This window comes from Heterodontus francisci, chromosome 22 (genome assembly GCF_036365525.1).
Source record: "Heterodontus francisci isolate sHetFra1 chromosome 22, sHetFra1.hap1, whole genome shotgun sequence".
NCBI lineage: Eukaryota > Metazoa > Chordata > Chondrichthyes > Heterodontiformes > Heterodontidae > Heterodontus > Heterodontus francisci.
In genome coordinates this window covers 40,730,763-40,752,966 of record NC_090392.1, presented here as the reverse complement: position 1 = coordinate 40,752,966, position 22,204 = coordinate 40,730,763, and the positions used below count along the sequence as shown (strand labels likewise).

General features: G+C 47.5%; 1 protein-coding gene across 1 annotated transcript in view; it reads right to left on the bottom strand.

Annotated features, from left to right (window-relative positions):
• endou (endonuclease, polyU-specific) overlaps positions 1-21,522 on the bottom strand; it is a 53,832-nt gene extending 32,310 nt beyond the window's left edge. The window contains exons 1-4 of the mRNA XM_068053747.1: positions 21,418-21,522; positions 8,095-8,214; positions 6,450-6,569; positions 120-285 (exon numbers count right to left, since the gene is read on the bottom strand). Of these exons, the coding sequence (XP_067909848.1) occupies positions 120-285; positions 6,450-6,569; positions 8,095-8,214; positions 21,418-21,481 (470 nt within the window). The 5' untranslated portion in view covers positions 21,482-21,522. The remainder of the gene's footprint in view (positions 1-119; positions 286-6,449; positions 6,570-8,094; positions 8,215-21,417) is intronic.
• Between the last annotated feature and the right edge of the window lie 682 nt (positions 21,523-22,204).

The window sequence follows — 22,204 nt, the reverse complement described above, 5'->3', positions numbered from 1 at the left end:
GGAGGGATTTGTCACTAGAATGAGAATTTTAAATCTGAGGCTTTGCAGGACTGGGAGCTAATGTAGGTTAGCGAGCACAGGGCTATTGGGTGATGGGACTATCTCTGGACCAGACCTACCTCTCTGGGGCTTGATCAACCTTGGCCCCAGTCTGAGAGTTGGGAATGAAACTTTGAAGGTTCAGATGAATCTCATTCACTCTTGCTTTGTTGGTGTCCAGGGAGTAAATCTGCTCAGAGATGCTGAGAATTTCCTGATTGGTGAAACTGAGTCCAGGATCATTTACTGCAAGTCAATGAAATTCACATCTTCAACACCAGGAACTGTTCATGCGCAAGACGACAGACCCAGGCAGCAAGAGAGAGAGAGTGCGAGAGATGGAGACACTGAAAACTCAGTCAGAGAGCGAGAGAGAGCACGTGCAAGGGAGAGAGGGAGACTGCAAACCAAATCAGTGAGAGAGAGAGTGAGTGAGAGAGCAAGAAAGAGAGCGAGAGAGTGAGAGAGACTTCAAACCCAAGTCAGTGAGAGAGAGAGGCAGTGAGCAAGAGCAAGAGAGAGAGGCCGCAAACACAGAGACAGCGAGAGACAGAGACTGCAAACCTAGTCAGTGTGAGAGTGAGTGAGTGACAGAGCGTGAATGAGACCAAGAGCGAAAGAGAGAGAGACTGCAAACCCAGTGAGAGTGAGCAAGAGAGAGAGAGGGAGACTGCAAACCTAGTCAGTGAAATAGGCAGAAAGAGAGAGATAGAGCAAGGAATAGAGAAAGTGGGAGAGTGAGAGACAGAAAGAGAGCGACAGAGTAAGAAAGCAAGATTGCAATCCCAGTCAGTGAGGTAGATACAGAGAGACAGAGGGAGATGGAGAGAAACTGAGATACAGTCAATGGAGAGACAGAGATAGGGAGAAACACGAAGAGAAAGAGAGAGAGGAAGAAAGAAAGAGGCAGAGAAAGGAAAAGGGGCAAAGAGAGAAACAAAATGGCAAATACAGTCAGAGAGAGAGAGAGACAGACCGAGATGAGTGAGTGGGGGGGAGGGGGAGATTGAGATGGGGTGAATCCGAGATCGAGAAAGATTCCAAAAGCAGTCAGAGAGAGGCAGAGGGAGAGACAGAGAGAGAGCCTGCAATCGCAGTCTGTGGCATCTTGCACGGCACAAATGAAGCAGACGACACGAGGTATAGCCAGTTCACAAGAATAAGTTTACTGCGTCATTACGTACTGTGCATGCTCAAACATCGTATCATATTAACATAATATATGAATACATTATACTGCTTCCCCTTTTCAAAAAGAAAGGAATTTTGATTTCAGCAATTATACAATTTCAACAGTGAGACAGAAATAAACAAATCTTTATGGATATACACACTTGGCAGAATTACAACTGGATTATTATTTCTTCTTGAACTATATGTACAATTCTAGTTTAGTAACTGGTTTATGAATCCTTCTCTATTACCTTATTGTTTTGATATAGAGCCAGGTTTTGGACTGTTTGGTTTTGGTTCAGAATTCAAAGAAGATCCTGTTTCTTTCTTAGAAATCGGTCCTTCAAACAATGAACCCTGAAGTGGTTCAAACTCTGGCATGAGCTCGTGATCAAGTGGATCGGGCTCTTGTTTTGGTTCATCTTTGCTGCGATCACGTGATCTACTTGGACATTTCTCACATCTCCACCAATTTCAAGCAAGTATTTTTCGGCTCCACCCTTCTACTACATTTCCCACATCCCACTTGTGTGACTTGTGAGGGGGCTCAAAACATGAACATGTTCATTTCGCCTGAAACTGCATTCTCTCTGGTTTGTGTCATATTGACATTTTTGACTGACTGTTTGCATTGAACTTTAACAGCCAAGTATGGTAGGACCAGACTCAAATGTGTCCTTAACTGCCTCTTCATCAAAAGCTCAGTAGGTGTATACCCTGTAGTGGAATGTGTGGATATTCTACACTTCAGCACGAAATTAGCCAACCGCTGTCTCATACAGACATTTGAACACCCGTGCAGCTCTTATTTCTTGAGTGTTTCTTTAACTGTCCGAATGGATCTTTCAGCTGCTCCGTTTGATAGTGGATGGTATGGAGGAGTGAGGGTGCTTGATACTGTTTTGCTTCATGAAATTTCAGAATGGAGCAGAATGAAACTGAAGACCATTATCTGAGACAAGTTCATCCAGTATCTATGACAAGCTAAAATAGACTGTAACCCCTCTATTGTTCATTCAGTATTGGTGTTTTGGCTCATATGCTTTACTTCGATCCACTTCAAGTGACGATCAATGAGTACCAAGAAATTGTCATTTTCCTTTTCTCAAAAGTCTATATGAACTCTTTGAAATGGTTGAGTTGGCCATGGCCACGATTGCAAAGGAAGTTTTGGTGGGTTGTTTCACCAGTTTTGGCAGATAGTACATTTGCTGATCAATGATTCCAGGCCACTGTCTAGACCAGACCAATAAACAAAACCTCTTGCTATGGATTTCATGCTGAATGTTCCTGTTCAATATGGAGTTCTGCCAGAGTTTCATCTCTCAAAGAACTAGGCCCCACCACTCTATGACCCCTCTTAATGCAGCCCTGTTCACATGACAACTCATTGCAATGATTGTAGAACGTTTTCAGTTCCTCGTCTCTGCACTGGTCCAATTCTTCCATCCATTCAATGTCTGTTCGTAAACTCTTTCAACAATGAGTCTTTCTGAGTTTCAGCTGCAATTTCAGTTGCACTGATTGGAAAGCCATTATCTACTACTCCTACTGTGAAGATTGCATCTTCACAGCCGACTTCTGAGTCCTTAGGCAGCTAATGCAACTGTGTGCCAGTGACTGCATTCTCTTTCAAACTGAAATATTCAATGTTGAAATCATACTATGAAAGAAGTACAGCCCACTGCTGCATTCTTGACACTGCCATCAACAGAATTGCAGGCTTTTTCCCATAATAGCTATTAGAGGGTTTATGATCTGTTACTAGTGTAAAGTTTCTATCCAATAAAAACTGATGAAACTTCTTGATTCCAAAGATGATTCCAAGTGCTCCTTTTCTATCTGCATGTGGTTGTGTTCAATCCTGGTCAGGATACACAACGCATATGCAATGGACTTCTCTTGACCATCATTCATGACATGATTGATCACTGATCCAATTCCATAGTTTGAAGTGTCACATGCTAACTTCAGGTCATGATTTGAGTCACAATGAATGAGTAGTGCGTCACTGGTCAAGTTTCTTTTACATGCATCATAAACATCTTGTTGTGCTTTAGACCATTCCCATTTCACATCTTTCTTCAACAACTCATGTAATGAAGTTAACACCATTGTAAGCTCAGGCAGAAATCACAAGTAGTATTAGACCATGCCTAGAAAAAGATCAGACACATCTTTTGGCTTTGGGGCATTGTCTATAGACTTTATCTTCTTTTTCACTGGCTTTTTTCATTGATTTTCGAGCCAAGGTACACTACCACAGATTGCACAAAAACACACATACTCCTTTTCAACTTCATATTGTGATCTTGGAGCCTTTTTAATACTTCATCCAATACTTGAACATTCTCTTCCTGTTGCAGTCCCAATCAACACATCATCCTGACTGCATAGGCGATGCAACACTCTTGCAAAATTTGAACCATTGTACCTTGGAAGATTTTTGGGGAAGATTTCACACCATAGGGCAGCTTCATGTAGGAGTATAAACTCATGTATGTATTTATTGTGAGATACCATTGACTCTCTCGATCCAGATTGAACTGTGAATAAGTATGGGACAAATCCAACTTGGTGAATAGCTTGGAACCCGCTAACTCTGCATACAAATCTTGAGAGGTTGGTAGTGGATACTGCTCAATATCCACTACCTGGTCGATTGTGACTTTGTACTCCCCACATTGTCTTATGATTTTGTTTGACTTGGGCACTACGACAATTGGGGTTGCCCAGTCACTGTGGTCAGTTTTCACTGGCACACCATTCCTCTCTAGCTTCTTTAGTTCCTCTTCAACCTGGGTTTTCAGAGCTTAAGGAACTGGCCTTGCAATATACCGATCTTACATTAGGCCTAATTCGGATGTGCGTTTTCACACTGATTATACCTTCATAGCTATCCTCAGAAATGTTGCTGTAACTATTCATTAGGTAATCAAGCTTATTGGCTGGATCAATTTGGAACGCATACCTTCAGTCTAACTTCAGCTTGCAAAGCCAGTTTTTGTCTCTCCACAGATGCTGCCAGGCACGCTGAGTATTTCCAGCACTTTCTGTTTTTATTTCAGATTTCCAGCATCTGCAATATTTTGCTTTTATTTTGGCGTATCTCGCTACAACAATGAGTAATTGAGGAGTTTGCACTTCATTTGTCCACAAGATTCTAACATCTCAGCAGAATAGGTTTTCAACTGAACTGTGTTCTCAATTGCAGATGCGTAACTGAATTTTCTCTTATACAGGTCTCTACTCATAATGGAGCAATCCGCAGCTGTACTGATGCGCATGTTGATGTACTGTTGATTTACAAACACCTTTGTACAAAAGACGCTGTCATTTGAGTGATTGCTAGTGGCATAAATGCTGTACAGTCCCAGCTCCTCTTCGCTTAGGCACTCTAGATTCACTTCAAGATTGTGAGCTCCACTCTTGTGACGTCGCTGTTTTCCATTACTACTAGAATGAGTTCCGTTTCATACTTTGACTTTCGCTCAGCAAGCAGCCTTTCTTTTGGCAATTAAAGCATTTGGCATTTCTGCACTGACATGCTTGTGCTGTGTGATTGCTCTTACAGTAATTACAAGACACTAATCCACAATCACCAGCATTCATCTGACTAGGTCTCTCCACTTTTGGCTTGACAGAAACCTTCTGACTATGGACAGATGCTATACTAGTCACTTGCATAGGATGAAATTCCTGAGCATTCTTTGAAGCCATCTCTATAGAAAGAGCAATCGTACACGTAAGCTCAAATGTAAGATTTTTTGTGTTTAGCGACTTTGGTTGGATTCTTTCGTCCATCAATCCACACATAAATCTGTCTCATTGTGCATGGTCTAAGAATGCAATATGGGGATAAACTCTTCGGTGCTACAATGTAGTCACCGACTGTTTCACTACTTTTCTGATTGCTGATTCCATATTTGTAGCTTTCCACTATCTCTAGTGACTTAGGGTTGAAACCTCCTTCCAACTTGGTGATGATTGTTTGAAATGGACATCTTTTGCCTTGTTGGGAGCAGGAAGGTTTGTTACTGTGCCATATATTTCTGGGCCAATTTCTGTTAACAAAATTGATTTCTTGCATTCAAGAATTGCCTTAATTCTGAGTTTTGACCTCTTCACTTTCATCTTTGAGTTCTAAGATGTTATTAGCTCTGAAAAACTTATCCATTCTTTCAATATATGAACTGAATGGTTCTCAAGCCCTCTCATATGTTGTGAGACTTCCAATGTATCCCGCGGGCACAACCATATTGTCCTGTTTGCAAATTCAACAGACGCAGTAAACACTTCACTGCGGCTGTCCAAAACCAGTCCAGTCGATGCTTGAAAATGTCTCCTTAACCAGTTGAGAGATTTTAATTAGATGTACTTTAGGACCCTGCAGCAGCCCATTCAACTGAGGAGATAGTACCGGGCTTTGATACTTGTATTTTCATCACTGTAAGCACACATGCGAGATTTACAGCAGCTCTACTGAAGTCTTGCAAAGTTCTTGTCAGCAAAGAGCTTTTCCTCTTTTTTTTAACTCCCATTGTTAAGCTCCGTTGGCTGAATAGTTTTGTTGTTGCCTTGGAGATCTCTCTGCTCTGACCCAGGCCGGGTTCTACTGCTGTCTCCAAAGCACTGAGGCAAATGTCTCACACAGCTACTGCGCGGCTTCAGCTCGGTGCCAACTGTTCCTGCTGTTTTAGTCCACGGTGAAGCAGGACCTTTTCCAAACATACGCAAAAACCTAATCAGACTTTCCAGGCTGGCGACTCGATGCTTCAGCACATCCATCTTTGTCACCAATTTATTGACATATTGCATGGCACAAATGAAGCAGAATGACACGAGGTACAGCCAGTTCACAAGAATAAGTTTACTGCTTCATTGCATATGGCACATGTCAAACACTGTATCACATTACACAGTCAGTGAGAAAATATGAGAGGGAGAAAGAGAGGGAGAGAGACAGAAAGAGTTATAGAGAAAGAGAGATAGACTGCAGATGAAAGAGAGACAGAAAGAAAGAGAGAGAGAAAAAACAAAAGAGAGGCAAAGGGAGAGAGAATGGAAGAGAGAGAGAAGCAGAGAGACAGGACAGAGAGAGAGAAAGAGGCAGAGAGTGTGACAGAGAGATAGAGACAGAGAGAAACAGAGACAGGGAGAGAGAGAGATAGGGAGAGAGAGAGATGGACAATGCGATAAAGGAGACTGCAAACACACTCGGTACAGTTCACACTTACCTCCACATTGCGAGGAATAATCCTGGCAGCAGTTGTTGTATTGGCTGCACTTGCTGTTGCAGTGACAGGGGTTGGAAGGATTATAAGCCTCATTACATCTTCCATTGCATGATGACTCAGCTGCAATGATTGTAAACAGCAAATTTAGTTATGTCTCTGACTGAATCGCAGCCAATGTCTCAGTCCGGTTGTATGACCTCTCTCCACCCACACCTGGGAGACTGAGGGTGTGTAGCACTGAACAGCCAGGGATGATCAACATTGTGACTTTTCCAGACTGAAGAACATTAACATGGTAAAACATTCCAAGGCACTTTACAGGAGTGTAATCAGACAAAAAAAATGACACTGAGCCACAGAAAGATATTAGAGCAGTGAGCAAAAGCTTAGTCAAAGAGACCAAGACAGGGAGAGGCCAAGATAGGGAGAGAGAGAAAAACTGTGATGGAGAGACTCCAAACACAGTCAGGCAGAGAGCGAGAGGAAGAGAGAGAGACAGAGAGTGAGAGGGAAGATGAGAGAGAGACAGCAAGGGAAAGAAAGAGAGGGAGGGGGGAGAGAAAGAGAGATGGCGGCTGAGAGAGAGAGGAAGAGGCCAAGATAGTGAGATGCTGAAATTGGGAGTGGCTGAGGGTGAGACCTAGATAAAGAAACTCAAAACGCAGTCAGAGTGAGAAACATAGAGGGCACAGAGAGAGAAAGAGAGAAAGGCAGAGATATAGAGAGAGAGGCAGATGGAAATTGAGAGAGCAAGGAATGAAGAGACAGAGGCTGCAATACTGCCATTTTAAAAAAGCGAGAGACAGAGGGAGAAAGAGAGACAGCGAGAAAGTGAGTGACAAATTGAGAGACAGCAACAGAGAAAGTGACTGCAACACAGTAAGAGAGAGGGAAACAGTGAAAGGGACAGAGAAAGACAGAGACAAAGCCAAAGAAAGAAAGTGGGTAAATTTTGAGGAGCATTTTCAAGAAAGAGAGAGAGGTGGAGAGACAGACTGGTTTAAGGGAGGAATTCCAGAGCTTAGGATTTTGGCAGCTGAAGGCATGTCCACCAATGCTGGAGTGATTAAAATCAGGGATTAGCACAAGGCCGGAAATTGAGGAATGCAAAGATCTCGGAGGGTTATAGGATTGAAGGAGATTACAGAGATGGGGAGGGGAAAAGCTGTGGAGGAATTTCAAAACAAGAAGGATAACTTTTAAAATTGAGGCTTTGCCAGGCTGAGAGCCAAAGTAGGTCAGTGAGCACGGGGGTGATGAGTGAATAGGATTTAGCGCGAGTTCGGGCACGGGCAGCAGAGTATTGGAAGGTGTCACATTGATGGAGGGTCAAATGTGGGATGTCAGCTAGGAGCGTATTGGAATAGTCAAGTCTGGAGGTAACAAAGGCATGGATGATGGTTTCAGCAGCAGACGGGCTGAGGCAGGCAAGGAGACGGGTGATGATAGGGAGGTGGAAATAGGCAGCCTTTGTGATGGAGGCCAGAAGCTCAGGTCAGGGTAAAATAAGATGCCGATATTACAAATAGTCTGATTCAGCCTTGGATATGGATAGGGATGTAATCACTAATACTCTTTCAATGTTTCTTTATTTGGCAGGTGAGCAGCGTGTTAGCTTTGAGAATATAACTAGTTCCTTACGTACATTGACACAGGTTATAATCGGGACAGCAGTCTCCAAATCTCACACATGCACTATTGCACTGACAGTTGTATTTGTGGTTCAAACTTTCCCCACAGCGATCGACACATAAATCGGTGTTTCCTGTAAGCAAGAGTAGAGATTAATGGAGTGACTACGCTTCCCTTCTATTTCTGCTCCCCATCTCTTGAGGGCACTGGCACCTTACTGGGGTCCGTTTCCACGGGCACCAAGAAATAACCCCATTCAACAGCTGTGGGTCTAAACAGTGAGGCCGAGAAACTCAATCACACCTGGAAACTGGCACAGGGGGCAGAGGGCACAAAGGGGTGGGGCAAGGATTCACATGAGGAGCAGAGCACACATGGGAGGCCCAGGAACACACTGCATGGGTTTTACGATTACACTCCTTTTTTTATTAGTTCATGAGATGTGAGCATTGTGGCCAGGCCAGCCCTTATTGCCCATCCCTAATTGCCCTTGAGAATGTGGTGGTGAGCTGCCTTCTTGAACTGCTACAGTCCATGTGGTGTAGGTACACCCACAGTGCTGTTAGGGAGGGAGTTCCAGAATGTTGACCCAGTGACAGGATGGCTCTTATGGAGGAATTTGCAGCTGGTGGTGTTCCCATGTGTCTGCTGCCCTTGACCTTTCAGATAATAGAGGTCGTGGAAGGTGCTGTTGAAGGAGCCTTGGTGAGTTGCTGCAGTGCATCTTGTAGATGGTACACACTGCTGCCACTGTGCATCGAAGGTGGAGGGAGTGAATATTTAAAGTGGTGAATGGGGTGCCAATCAAGCGGGCTGCTTTGTCCTGCTCATTTCCTAATCTAGCTCAATGGTTTATTCATTTATTAATTCATAATCAGCTGAATTTAAGGTGCTTATGATCAGAATTGGTTTGGAGCAGTGATCTTTCATAAACACATAACCACAATGATATAGAAATAATCGGAATCAGCATGGGAGATCATCGAGTCATAGAGTTATACAGCACTGAAACAGGCCCTTCGGCCCATGTGTCTGTGCTGGCCATACAGCACCCAACTATTCTAATCCCATAATCCTGCACTTGGCCCGTAGCCCTGTATGCTATGGCGTTTCAAGTGCTCATCTAAATACTTCTTAAATGTCCTGCCTCTACCACCTCTTCAGGCAGTGTGCTCCAAATTCCAACCACAGTGGCGCAGTGGTTAGCACCGCAGCCTCACAGCTCCAGCAACCTGGGTTCAATTCTGGGTACTGCATGTGTGGAGTTTGCAAGTTCTCCCTGTGTCTGCGTGGGTTTCCTCCGGGTGCTCCGGTTTCCTCCCACATGCCAAAGACTTGCGGGTTGATAGGTAAATTGGCCATTATAAATTGCCCCGAATATAAGTAGGTGGTAGGGAAATATAGGGACAGGTGGGGATGTGGTAGGAATATGGAATTAGTGTAGGAGTAGTATAGATGGGTGGTTGATGGTCGGCACGGACTCGGTGGGCCGAAGGGCCTGTTTCAGTGCTGTATCTCTAAACTAAACTAAACACCCTCTCGGTGAAAAAATCTTTCCTCAAATCTCCCCTAAACCTCCTGCCCTTTACCCGAAATCTATGCCCCCTAGTCTTGACCCCTCCGCTAAGGGAAAAAGTTTCCTCCTATCTAACCTATTAATGCCCCTCATAATCTTGTACAGCCTTCTCTGCTCCAAGAAAAACAACCCTAGCCTTTTCAGTCTCTCTTCATAGCTGAAGTGCTCCAGCCCAGGCATCCTGGTGAATCTCCTCTGCACCCTCTCCAGTGCAATCACATCCTTCCTATAGTGTGGTGCCCAGAACTGTACACAGTACTCCAGCTGTGGCCTAACTGGCGTTTTATATAGCTCCATCATAACCTCCCTGCTCTTATATTCTATGCCTCGGCTAATAAAGGCAAGTATCCCATATGCCTTCCTAACCACCTTATCTACCTGTGCTGCTGCCTTCAGTGATCTGTGGACAAGAGCACCAAAGGTCCCTCTGACCCTCTATACTTCCTAGGGTCTTACCATCCATTGTGTATTCCCTCGCCTTGTTAGTCCTCCCAAAATGCATTACCTCACACTTCTCAGGATTATTTCCATTTGCCACTGCTCCGCCCATCTTACCAGCCCATCTATATCTCCCTGTGATCTAAGGATTTCCTCCTCACTATTTACAACACCAGCAATTTTCATGTCATCTGCGAACTTACTGATCATACCTCCTATATTCACGTCTAAATCATTAATGTACATTACAAAAAGCAAGGGTCTCAGCAACGATCCCTGTGGTACACCACTGGTCACAGGCTTCCAATTGCAAAAACAACCCTCGCCCATGACCCTCTGCCTCCTGCGACTAAGCCAATTTTGGATCCAATTTGCCAAATTACCCTGGATCCCATGGGCTCTTACCTTCTTAACCAATTTCCCATGCGGGATCTTATCAAAAGCCTTACTGAAATCCATGTATACTACATCTACTGCTTTACCCTCATCTACACATCTAGTCACCTTCTCGAAAAGTTCAAACAAGTTAGTTAGACACGATCTCCCCCTGACAAAGTCATGCTGACTATTCCTGATTAATCCCTGCCTCTCCAAGTGGAGATTAATCCTGTCCCTCAGAATATTTTCCAATATTTTCCCAACTACTGATGTTAGACTCACTGGCCTGTAATTACCTGGTCTATCCCTGCTACCCTTCTTGAATAATGGTACCACATTCACTGTGGTAATTTGAAATCAACATGTGGTTGTGTTAGCAACGGCTAAACTAACTACTTCAGTAACAAACTGGGCACATTATTAACTAGTAAACCAATCATGTCCGTAACTAGTTTTGTTTCACCTAGTAATACTAATTGGACCTGTAACTATTCACCTTACAAACTAGTAAACTAATCATGTCAGTAACTAATCATGTTATCGACTAAGAAACTAGTTCTGTCAGTAATTAGTCATGTTATAGACTGGTCACATTATCAATAGTTAGACTTTTTTGTTTCATTAATATATGATCTGATAAGAACAATGGAAAGATAATCAAAGCCAAATGGGTTTCTTCTCCTAATGACTAATTATAATGTAATGGCTGAGCTGAAATATCACTGGATCGTGCTGTGCTCACAGGTTGTGGACTATATTTAAGTTGGGACGTTACATTGTGGAATGCCATTGGTCAAAGTCCTCACATCAAATCTTTTTGTCCTCATTGCCTAGGAGCCATAACCAGTTTATTTCAGTCAAGCAGTGGTCTCTATTTTACCGATCGGGGGAATGACTTAATATCGGGGAATATTTGGGTCAGCGAGGAGCGTGCGCGCGTGACGGGACCTCCTTGGTGATTTTACGAGGAAGAGCCAATTAATGGCCATCAGGTGGGGAGCAGGTCATGAGCCGGAGCTCGCTGTGGGGCACCATTCTTAAAGGCACATCGACAGCACTCAGGCAGGCTTCAGACACAGGCTACAAAGAGGGGTGGGGGGGGGGGCGGTTCTATTTCAATGGAGACAGCAGAGGAATGACTTTATCAAGAGGAAGGGTCAGGCTATGATTCAGTGATGCCTCCCTGGAGGCGCTCCTGCAGGCAGTCAGAGAAAGGAGAGATGTCCTGTTTCCATCAGACGGAAGGAGGAGGCCAGCATGCCTCGCCAAGAAGTCATAGTGGAGGTGGCAGACATCATAAGCAGCTGTGGGGTCATTGCAAGAACCTGGATCCAGTGCAGGAAGTGATTTAGTGAGCTGTTGTGGTCTGGAAAGGTGAGTGGTGTTTACCCAGCATGAATTAAAATGTGGCCATGAAATATGAGGCCAGCTGGTAGAGCAAGGCACCAAAACCCACATTGAGGTGCCTAGTACACAAGCACCCAATCCCCATGGTCAGTGATGGCTGTTTGTGCATGGAGATGGCAGAATGGCCACCTCAACATGCCACTCAACACCATCTCAAGACACTACGTCACTGCATTCCAGATCACCCTTCACCAGCGCAGGTACACTCTCATTGGTGGGCTTTGTTGCATATGGAGAACAGGTGGCACAATCTGGTGACTACTGCAGAGACACGCAGGAGGAGGTAATGGAGGCAATGATAGCTGCAGCCACTTTCCCTCGGAGGAGTGAGGAGATGCCCAGCGATGCTCAGCTTCATGCAGATGATAAGCCTCAGGTGTCATCAGCAAAGTGACTGATGCTTCAGCAGCAGCATGAAATATCCATCAGTCGGAGTTTCCAGAGGCAGTGCAGTCCCAGGTGCAAACGATGGAGGAGTCCATCCATGCCATATCTCTGGCATGTGAATGCAGTGTCCTCCATTGAGGGAGTGATGACACTCCTGGATAGACACATGAAGCATAGTACCGAGTGGATGCAGGAAGTCCACACAGACCTCCATAACATAGCCTCATGCATAAGGTCTGTGGAGCAATGGGTGGGCGAGATGGGCCAGCCACACATCTCCCCATTCCCAGGCGTTGAAGTACTCCAGGCAGCTATTGGAGTGGATGTGGGGTCTGAAGGGGCTGAAAAGGAGCAGGCTGAAGGCAATCGGGGCTCCTCTCAAGGCACTTTGATCGCTGAAGGCAGATCCTCAGTCCCTTTGTCAATGACACCAATGCCACATGATGGTCTGATGACTGAGGCAGCCCCTGCAGAGATACAGGTGGCCCCGAATGTGCTAGACCCCAGCAGGCCACAGCCATCTAATGCACTGGAGCAAGAAAGGCAGCAGCCTGCCTCCACATTAACTCCAGGTGCGGGGAGAGCACCCCATAGAAGTGACCATAAATGTGCACGTAAATGCATGAACTAGCTCTTGGGTTTTATTATGTGATAATTTGTTAAATGCAGAAGCCGTTAATGTTCAATGAAAATTAAAGGTCTTGATATTCAATGTATAACAACTCGTGTATTTATTTTTATGTAACAGTTAACAGTGACCAGATGTAGAGTCAAATAGATGGATGGTGTGTAAAAGTGAGGGCCTCTTGAGCACCTGTGTTGACAGAAAGCCTTGGCATATAGTTCTGACGGGTACAGAGAGATGCTAAGGGCTTCTTATGAAAGGTCAGCAAGGCCACCTCTGGGAGAGAAGTTCCTGGTGCTGTGGCCCCTTGCATTGTCCTCATGTGATGTGTCTGCTGATCAGAGAGCTGTGAATCTGCCTGCCACATATGTCACTCTCCTGTGAGCTGGACCCCATGGCATTATCATCATCAGCTGGCACCCATTGAGGTGCCTCATGCTGATCCTCCTCCTCTGAGGATGCGGCTCGCTCAGTGTCTTCCTCTGGATGCAGCGCTCCTCCCCTCTGGAGCAGCAGGTTGTGTATTGCGCAGCAGACCACAGTGATGTGGGATATCCTCGAGGGTGCGTATTGTAGGGCTCCCCCAAATCCATCGAGGCATCTAAACCTCATCTTCATTGAGCACACCAATGGCCTTTTGGTGGTCCTGTGGCAGTGGTTGTATGTGGGTCCTTGTGTGTTGGGATTGCATACAAGGGTCAGAAACCATGGCTTCAGTAGGAAAACCTTTGTCTTTCAGGATCCAGCCACAAAGGGGGTCGGGTGGCCTGAAGATCTGAGGCAATTGGGACTGTCTAAGGATGTCAGAATCGTGGTAGCTTCCTGGAGACCTCGTGTACACCAGCATTATCTGCGTATGTTGGGAATATGACTTGAACATTGAGGGAGTGGAACCCCTTCCTGTTCACAAAGGCACCTGGCAGTTCTGAGGGAGCCTTGGTGGCCACATGAGTACAGTCATTGGACCCCTGCACCTGGGGAAACGTCCCGAAGCCAACTTGTTGTATTGGCCAGCCTGACTGTACCATGACCTTCTTTATGCAGTGATGGGCTGCTGACGAGAGATGCCACATATATCTCTGGACGAACCCTGGAACGCACCACAGGCAAAAACATTGAGTGCCAACATCACCTTTAAGGCTACAGGCATGGTACATCTACCACTTCCCATTGGCATCAGCCCCTGCTCCAGAATACTGCACAGCTCTGCCATCACCTCCCTGGAGAGATGCAATCTTCGTAGGCATTGGTGCTCAGGCATCTCAATGAAGCTGAGCCTCTGACGGTAGACCCTATGAGCTGGGTAGTGCCTTCTGCGAACATGAGGCTGCCCTCTTGCCCCCATGCACCCTCCTCATCCATGTTCAATGGCTTCCTCAAGCCGCTGGAGCTCCCCTGACCATTGCACAGCTACTCCATGTGGCTGCATCCCTGTCTCTGTGACACTCTCCTCCTCACTGAAGGAATTAAAGTCTGAAAGCATTCACCCCATAGTTAACTGAAGCCTCCACTGTGATGAGCCTCTCAAGAACCTTGCCCTGTCTCTCGTGGCTGCTGTGGACCTTGGAGACACCCTTCCACTAACAGCACTTCACTTTGGCCCACACCCTTCCACTAACAGCACTTCACTTTGGCCCACACCCTTCCACTAACAGCACTTCACTATGGCCCACACCCTCTGCAGTGCCTTCCAAATTGATAGCATCACTTCTTGAAGACACAGCCTGCAGGCAGCTTCACAGTCTGGCTGCCAGTTCGCTCCACATCTCAGCTGCCTCTCAGATCTCGCTTCATTTGAGTAGGTGAGATTCTGATCCTCCATGCATGCTGTGTGCAGTTGGCAAATTCAGAAAAAGGTAGAAAATACCTGAATTACCTGCCCACTGCCGCTCTGTCAGCCACTGACTTGTCCCGCCGCCCGCGCCTGGTAAAATTGGTCGGCAGCGGGAGCACATCAGGGACCTGGCCTGATGCGGGTCCATGCCATTTTACCAGCTTCCCTCCCGCCTCCATGGGGGCTGCAAAATTCTGCCCGTTAATCCTGCTGCAATAATATTATGCAACATAATTTCTGTATTAACTATGTTATGCTCACTAACTAATATCTACACTTGAAAATGACTTTGATTTTGGCATTGACGGTTTCTCTCTTGATGATAATTCACAGTGGCTTTACTCCCATGGCCACAGATCACTAATACCTGGGTCACCTGGTCATACTTCAGAGTGAGGACACAATTGGTGAGTGTCGAAACGACAAATAACCTCAGGTCAACATCCTAGAACACGAGCCTGTCCTATTCTCACAACACATCCATTGTATACCATCCCTCCAGTGTCCTAATCTCACAACACATCCATTGTATACCATCCCTCCAGTGTCCTAACTCACCCATCAAACACCATCCCTCCAGTCTCCTAACTCACCCATCAAACCCCATCCCCCCAGTGTCCTAACTCACCCGTCAAACCCCATCCTCCAGTGTCCTAAGTCACCCATCAAACCCCATCCCTTCAGTGTCCTAAGTCACCAATCAAACCCCATCCCTCCAGTGTCCTAACTCACCCGTCAAACCCCATCCCCCCAGTGTCCTAACTCACCCGTCAAACCCCATCCCTCCAGTGTCCTAACTCAACCGTCAAACCCCATCCCCCCAGTGTCCTAACTCACCCGTCAAACCCCATCCCTTCAGTGTCCTAACTCACGCATCAAACCCCATCCCCCCAGTGTCCTAACTCACCCGTCAAACCCCATCCCTCCAGTGTCCTAACTCACCCGTCAAACCCCATCCCTTCAGTGTCCTAACTCACCCATCAAACCCCATCCCCCCAGTGTCCTAACTCACCCGTCAAACCCCATCCCTCCAGTGTCCTAACTCACCCGTCAAACCCCATCCCTTCAGTGTCCTAACTCACGCATCAAACCCCACCCTCCAGTGTCCTAAGTCACCCATCAAACCCCATCTCTCCAGTGTCCTAACTCACCCATCAAACCCCATCCCTCCAGTGTCCTAACTCACCCATCAAACCCCATCCCTCCAGTGTCCTAACTCACCCATCAAACCCCATCCCTCCAGTGTCCTAACTCACCCTTCAAACTCCATCCCTCCAGTGTCCTAACTCACCCATCAAACCCCATCCCATCAGTGTCTTAACTCACCCATCAAACCCCATCCCTCCAGTGTCCTAACTCACCCATCAAACCCCATCCCTCCAGTGTCCTAACTCACCCTTCAAACCCCATCCCTCCAGTGTCCTAACTCACCCATCAAACCCCATCCCGTCAGTGTCTTAACTCACCCATCAAACCCCATCCCTCCAGTGTCCTAACTCACGCATCAAACCCCACCCTCCAGTGTCTTAACTCACCCATCAAACCCCATCCCTTCAGTGTCCTAAGTCACCCATCAAACCCCATCCCTCCAGTGTCCTAACTCACCCTTCAAACCCCATCCCTCCAGTGTCCCAACTCACCCTTCAAACCCCATCCCTCCAGTGTCCTAATTCCCCCATCAAACCCCATCTCTCCAGTGTCCTAACTCACCCATCAAACCCTATCCCTCCAGTGTCCTAACTCACCCATCAAACCCCATCCCTCCAGTGTCCTAACTCACCCTTCAAACCCCATCCCTCCAGTCTCCTAACTCACCCATCAAATCCCATCCCTCCAGTGTCCTAACTCACCCTTCAAACCCCATCCCTCCAGTGTCCTAACTCACCCTTCAAACCCCATCCCTCCAGTGTCCTAACTCACCCTTCAAACCCCATCCCTCCAGTGTCCCAACTCACCCTTCAAACCCCATCCCTCCAGTGTCCTAATTCCCCCATCAAACCCCATCTCTTCAGTGTCCTAACTCACCCATCAAACCCCATCCCTCCAGTGTCCTAACTCACCCATCAAACCCCATCCCTCCAGTGTCCTAACTCACCCATCAAACCCCATCCCTCCAGTGTCCTAACTCACCCATCAAACTCCATCCCTCCAGTGTCCTAACTCACCCTTCAAACCCCATCCCTCCAGTGTCCTAACTCACCCATCAAACTCCATCCCTCCAGTGTCCTAACTCACCCATCAAACTCCATCCCTCCAGTGTCCTAACTCACCCTTCAAACCCCATCCCTCCAGTGTCCTAACTCACCCATCAAACCCCATCCCTCCAGTGTCCTAACTCACCCATCAAACCCCATCCCTCCAGTGTCCTAACTCACCCATCAAACCCCATCCCTCCAGTGTCCTAACTCACCCATCAAACCCCATCCCATCAGTGTCTTAACTCACCCATCAAACCCCATCCCTCCAGTGTCCTAACTCACCCATCAAACCCCATCCCTCCAGTGTCCTAACTCACCCTTCAAACCCCATCCCTCCAGTGTCCTAACTCACCCATCAAACCCCATCCCGTCAGTGTCTTAACTCACCCATCAAACCCCATCCCTCCAGTGTCCTAACTCACGCATCAAACCCCACCCTCCAGTGTCTTAACTCACCCATCAAACTCCATCCCTTCAGTGTCCTAAGTCACCCATCAAACCCCATCCCTCCAGTGTCCTAACTCACCCTTCAAACCCCATCCCTCCAGTGTCCCAACTCACCCTTCAAACCCCATCCCTCCAGTGTCCTAATTCCCCCATCAAACCCCATCTCTCCAGTGTCCTAACTCACCCATCAAACCCTATCCCTCCAGTGTCCTAACTCACCCATCAAACCCCATCCCTCCAGTGTCCTAACTCACCCTTCAAACCCCATCCCTCCAGTCTCCTAACTCACCCATCAAATCCCATCCCTCCAGTGTCCTAACTCACCCTTCAAACCCCATCCCTCCAGTGTCCTAACTCACCCTTCAAACCCCATCCCTCCAGTGTCCTAACTCACCCTTCAAACCCCATCCCTCCAGTGTCCTAATTCCCCCATCAAACCCCATCTCTTCAGTGTCCTAACTCACCCATCAAACCCCATCCCTCCAGTGTCCTAACTCACCCATCAAACCCCATCCCTCCAGTGTCCTAACTCACCCTTCAAACCCCATCCCTCCAGTGTCCTAACTCACCCATCAAACTCCATCCCTCCAGTGTCCTAACTCACCCTTCAAACCCCATCCCTCCAGTGTCCTAACTCACCCATCAAACTCCATCCCTCCAGTGTCCTAACTCACCCATCAAACTCCATCCCTCCAGTGTCCTAACTCACCCTTCAAACCCCATCCCTCCAGTGTCCTAACTCACCCATCAAACCCCATCCCTCCAGTGTCCTAACTCACCCTTCAAACCCCATCCCTCCAGTCTCCTAACTCACCCATCAAATCCCATCCCTCCAGTCTCCTAACTCACCCTTCAAACCCCATCCCTCCAGTGTCCTAACTCACCCTTCAAACCCCATCCCTCCAGTGTCCTAACTCACCCTTCAAACCCCATCCCTCCAGTGTCCCAACTCACCCTTCAAACCCCATCCCTCCAGTGTCCTAATTCCCCCATCAAACCCCATCTCTTCAGTGTCCTAACTGACCCATCAAACCCCATCCCTCCAGTGTCCTAACTCACCCATCAAACCCCATCCCTCCAGTGTCCTAACTCACCCTTCAAACCCCATCCCTCCAGTGTCCTAACTCACCCATCAAACTCCATCCCTCCAGTGTCCTAACTCACCCTTCAAACCCCATCCCTCCAGTGTCCTAACTCACCCATCAAACTCCATCCCTCCAGTGTCCTAACTCACCCATCAAACTCCATCCCTCCAGTGTCCTAACTCACCCTTCAAACCCCATCCCTCCAGTGTCCTAACTCACCCATCAAACCCCATCCCTCCAGTGTCCTAACTCACCCATCAAACCCCATCCCTCCAGTGTCCTAACTCACCCATCAAACCCCATCCCTCCAGTGTCCTAACTCACCCTTCAAACTCCATCCCTCCAGTGTCCTAACTCACCCATCAAACCCCATCCCATCAGTGTCTTAACTCACCCATCAAACCCCATCCCTCCAGTGTCCTAACTCACCCATCAAACCCCATCCCTCCAGTGTCCTAACTCACCCTTCAAACCCCATCCCTCCAGTGTCCTAACTCACCCATCAAACCCCATCCCGTCAGTGTCTTAACTCACCCATCAAACCCCATCCCTCCAGTGTCCTAACTCACGCATCAAACCCCACCCTCCAGTGTCTTAACTCACCCATCAAACCCCATCCCTTCAGTGTCCTAAGTCACCCATCAAACCCCATCCCTCCAGTGTCCTAACTCACCCTTCAAACCCCATCCCTCCAGTGTCCCAACTCACCCTTCAAACCCCATCCCTCCAGTGTCCTAATTCCCCCATCAAACCCCATTTCTCCAGTGTCCTAACTCACCCATCAAACCCCATCCCTCCAGTGTCCTAACTCACCCTTCAAACCCCATCCCTCCAGTCTCCTAACTCACCCATCAAATCCCATCCCTCCAGTGTCCTAACTCACCCTTCAAACCCCATCCCTCCAGTGTCCTAACTCACCCTTCAAACCCCATCCCTCCAGTGTCCTAACTCACCCTTCAAACCCCATCCCTCCAGTGTCCCAACTCACCCTTCAAACCCCATCCCTCCAGTGTCCTAATTCCCCCATCAAACCCCATCTCTTCAGTGTCCTAACTGACCCATCAAACCCCATCCCTCCAGTGTCCTAACTCACCCATCAAACCCCATCCCTCCAGTGTCCTAACTCACCCTTCAAACCCCATCCCTCCAGTGTCCTAACTCACCCATCAAACTCCATCCCTCCAGTGTCCTAACTCACCCTTCAAACCCCATCCCTCCAGTGTCCTAACTCACCCATCAAACTCCATCCCTCCAGTGTCCTAACTCACCCATCAAACTCCATCCCTCCAGTGTCCTAACTCACCCTTCAAACCCCATCCCTCCAGTGTCCTAACTCACCCATCAAACCCCATCCCTCCAGTGTCCTAACTCACCCATCAAACCCCATCCCTCCAGTGTCCTAACTCACCCATCAAACCCCATCCCTCCAGTGTCCTAACTCACCCTTCAAACTCCATCCCTCCAGTGTCCTAACTCACCCATCAAACCCCATCCCATCAGTGTCTTAACTCACCCATCAAACCCTATCCCTCCAGTGTCCTAACTCACCCATCAAACCCCATCCCTCCAGTGTCCTAACTCACCCTTCAAACCCCATCCCTCCAGTGTCCTAACTCACCCATCAAACCCCATCCCGTCAGTGTCTTAACTCACCCATCAAACCCCATCCCTCCAGTGTTCTAACTCACGCATCAAACCCCACCCTCCAGTGTCTTAACTCACCCATCAAACCCCATCCCTTCAGTGTCCTAAGTCACCCATCAAACCCCATCCCTCCAGTGTCCTAACTCACCCTTCAAACCCCATCCCTCCAGTGTCCTAATTCCCCCATCAAACCCCATTTCTCCAGTGTCCTAACTCACCCATCAAACCCTATCCCTCCAGTGTCCTAACTCACCCATCAAACCCCATCCCTCCAGTGTCCTAACTCACCCTTCAAACCCCATCCCTCCAGTCTCCTAACTCACCCATCAAATCCCATCCCTCCAGTGTCCTAACTCACCCTTCAAACCCCATCCCTCCAGTGTCCTAACTCACCCTTCAAACCCCATCCCTCCAGTGTCCTAACTCACCCTTCAAACCCCATCCCTCCAGTGTCCCAACTCACCCTTCAAACCCCATCCCTCCAGTGTCCTAATTCCCCCATCAAACCCCATCTCTTCAGTGTCCTAACTCACCCATCAAACCCCATCCCTCCAGTGTCCTAACTCACCCATCAAACCCCATCCCTCCAGTGTCCTAACTCACCCTTCAAACCCCATCCCTCCAGTGTCCTAACTCACCCATCAAACTCCATCCCTCCAGTGTCCTAACTCACCCTTCAAACCCCATCCCTCCAGTGTCCTAACTCACCCATCAAACTCCATCCCTCCAGTGTCCTAACTCACCCATCAAACTCCATCCCTCCAGTGTCCTAACTCACCCTTCAAACCCCATCCCTCCAGTGTCCTAACTCACCCATCAAACTCCATCCCTCCAGTGTCCTAACTCACCCATCAAACCCCATCCCTCCAGTGTCCTAACTCACCCATCAAACTCCATCCCTCCAGTGTCCTAACTCACCCATCAAATCCCATCCCTCCAGTGTCCTAACCCATCCTTGTTAGCTCCCTGCTGTGCTTCTGTATCTGTATCCTTGAAGCTGTAATTTGATGTTTCCTCTCTATTTCGCACACTGCATCTCTCACCTTCTAGATAGAGTTGGCTAAGTAATAATTAAGCTCTGACGATTGACTGCTCTGAAGTTTTTGAGACACACCCTCCATGTTGCTGTGCGATCAACTTTTGACTCCAATCCCACCTTAATCTGCTCACCACCCAAATAACAGGGCTCCACACAGGAAACACCAGTTAGGCGAGAGAATGAGGAACTCATTTCTCATTCACAGCTTTACACATTGAACAAAGGAATGGAAATTAATTCCAAACTGCATAATATTGTGCAGAGGAACAGACACTCACTGGCTTTGATGTTCCCTGAAGCAGCAGAGAACAGGAGCACGGAGAGGATCAGAAAAGGCAACATCACGATGACGAAGGTCTGACCCGAGATTGGTCTGCTATCCTCTGGCATCGTTCTTTTATTCACAGACCTGACCAATCACATTGCAGCTTGTAAACACTGGGCCAGTGCCAGGCTGGGATATGTTCTGTGAATTCACATGACACTTGCCTGGTGTAATATTCCCAGAAATTAATAAATAAACTCACTTCTGTGAATTTGTAAACATTGAGAAAAGCTCCTGAGCTTTGAAAGTGACGGAACTGAATGTTGTTATTGAAATCTAAAGGAAGAGACAAGCCTGGAAATGACAGAAGATGAATATTAAACTTGTCTTTTGGGAGACCATTGGTTCGACATATTGAGTGGATGGAACTGTGCTGGGGCAATTTCTGGGGGTGTGGGAGAAAGGCTGGGGAGAGAAATTCTGTGGGAATGTTTGGGTGGAAGTCTGGTGGGGTGCGGATCCAGAGAAAAAGTCTGGAGCGGACATGGTCTCTTTTTCAATTGATGCTCAGGATTTGGACTTGAAGGTCCAAGGCTGAATTTATTGTCCATCCCTATGTGCCCTGGTGCCACTGAACTAACCTTTACAACAAAACAAATGGAGAAAATGTTTCATTCAAATTGTGGAGCAAGGGCTTTCCCACAAACCACGTCTGCTGTGGCTCAGCTGGTAGCACTTTCATTTCTCAGTCAGAAAGTTGTGGGTTCAAATTCCACTCCAGATATTAGTCCACATAGTCC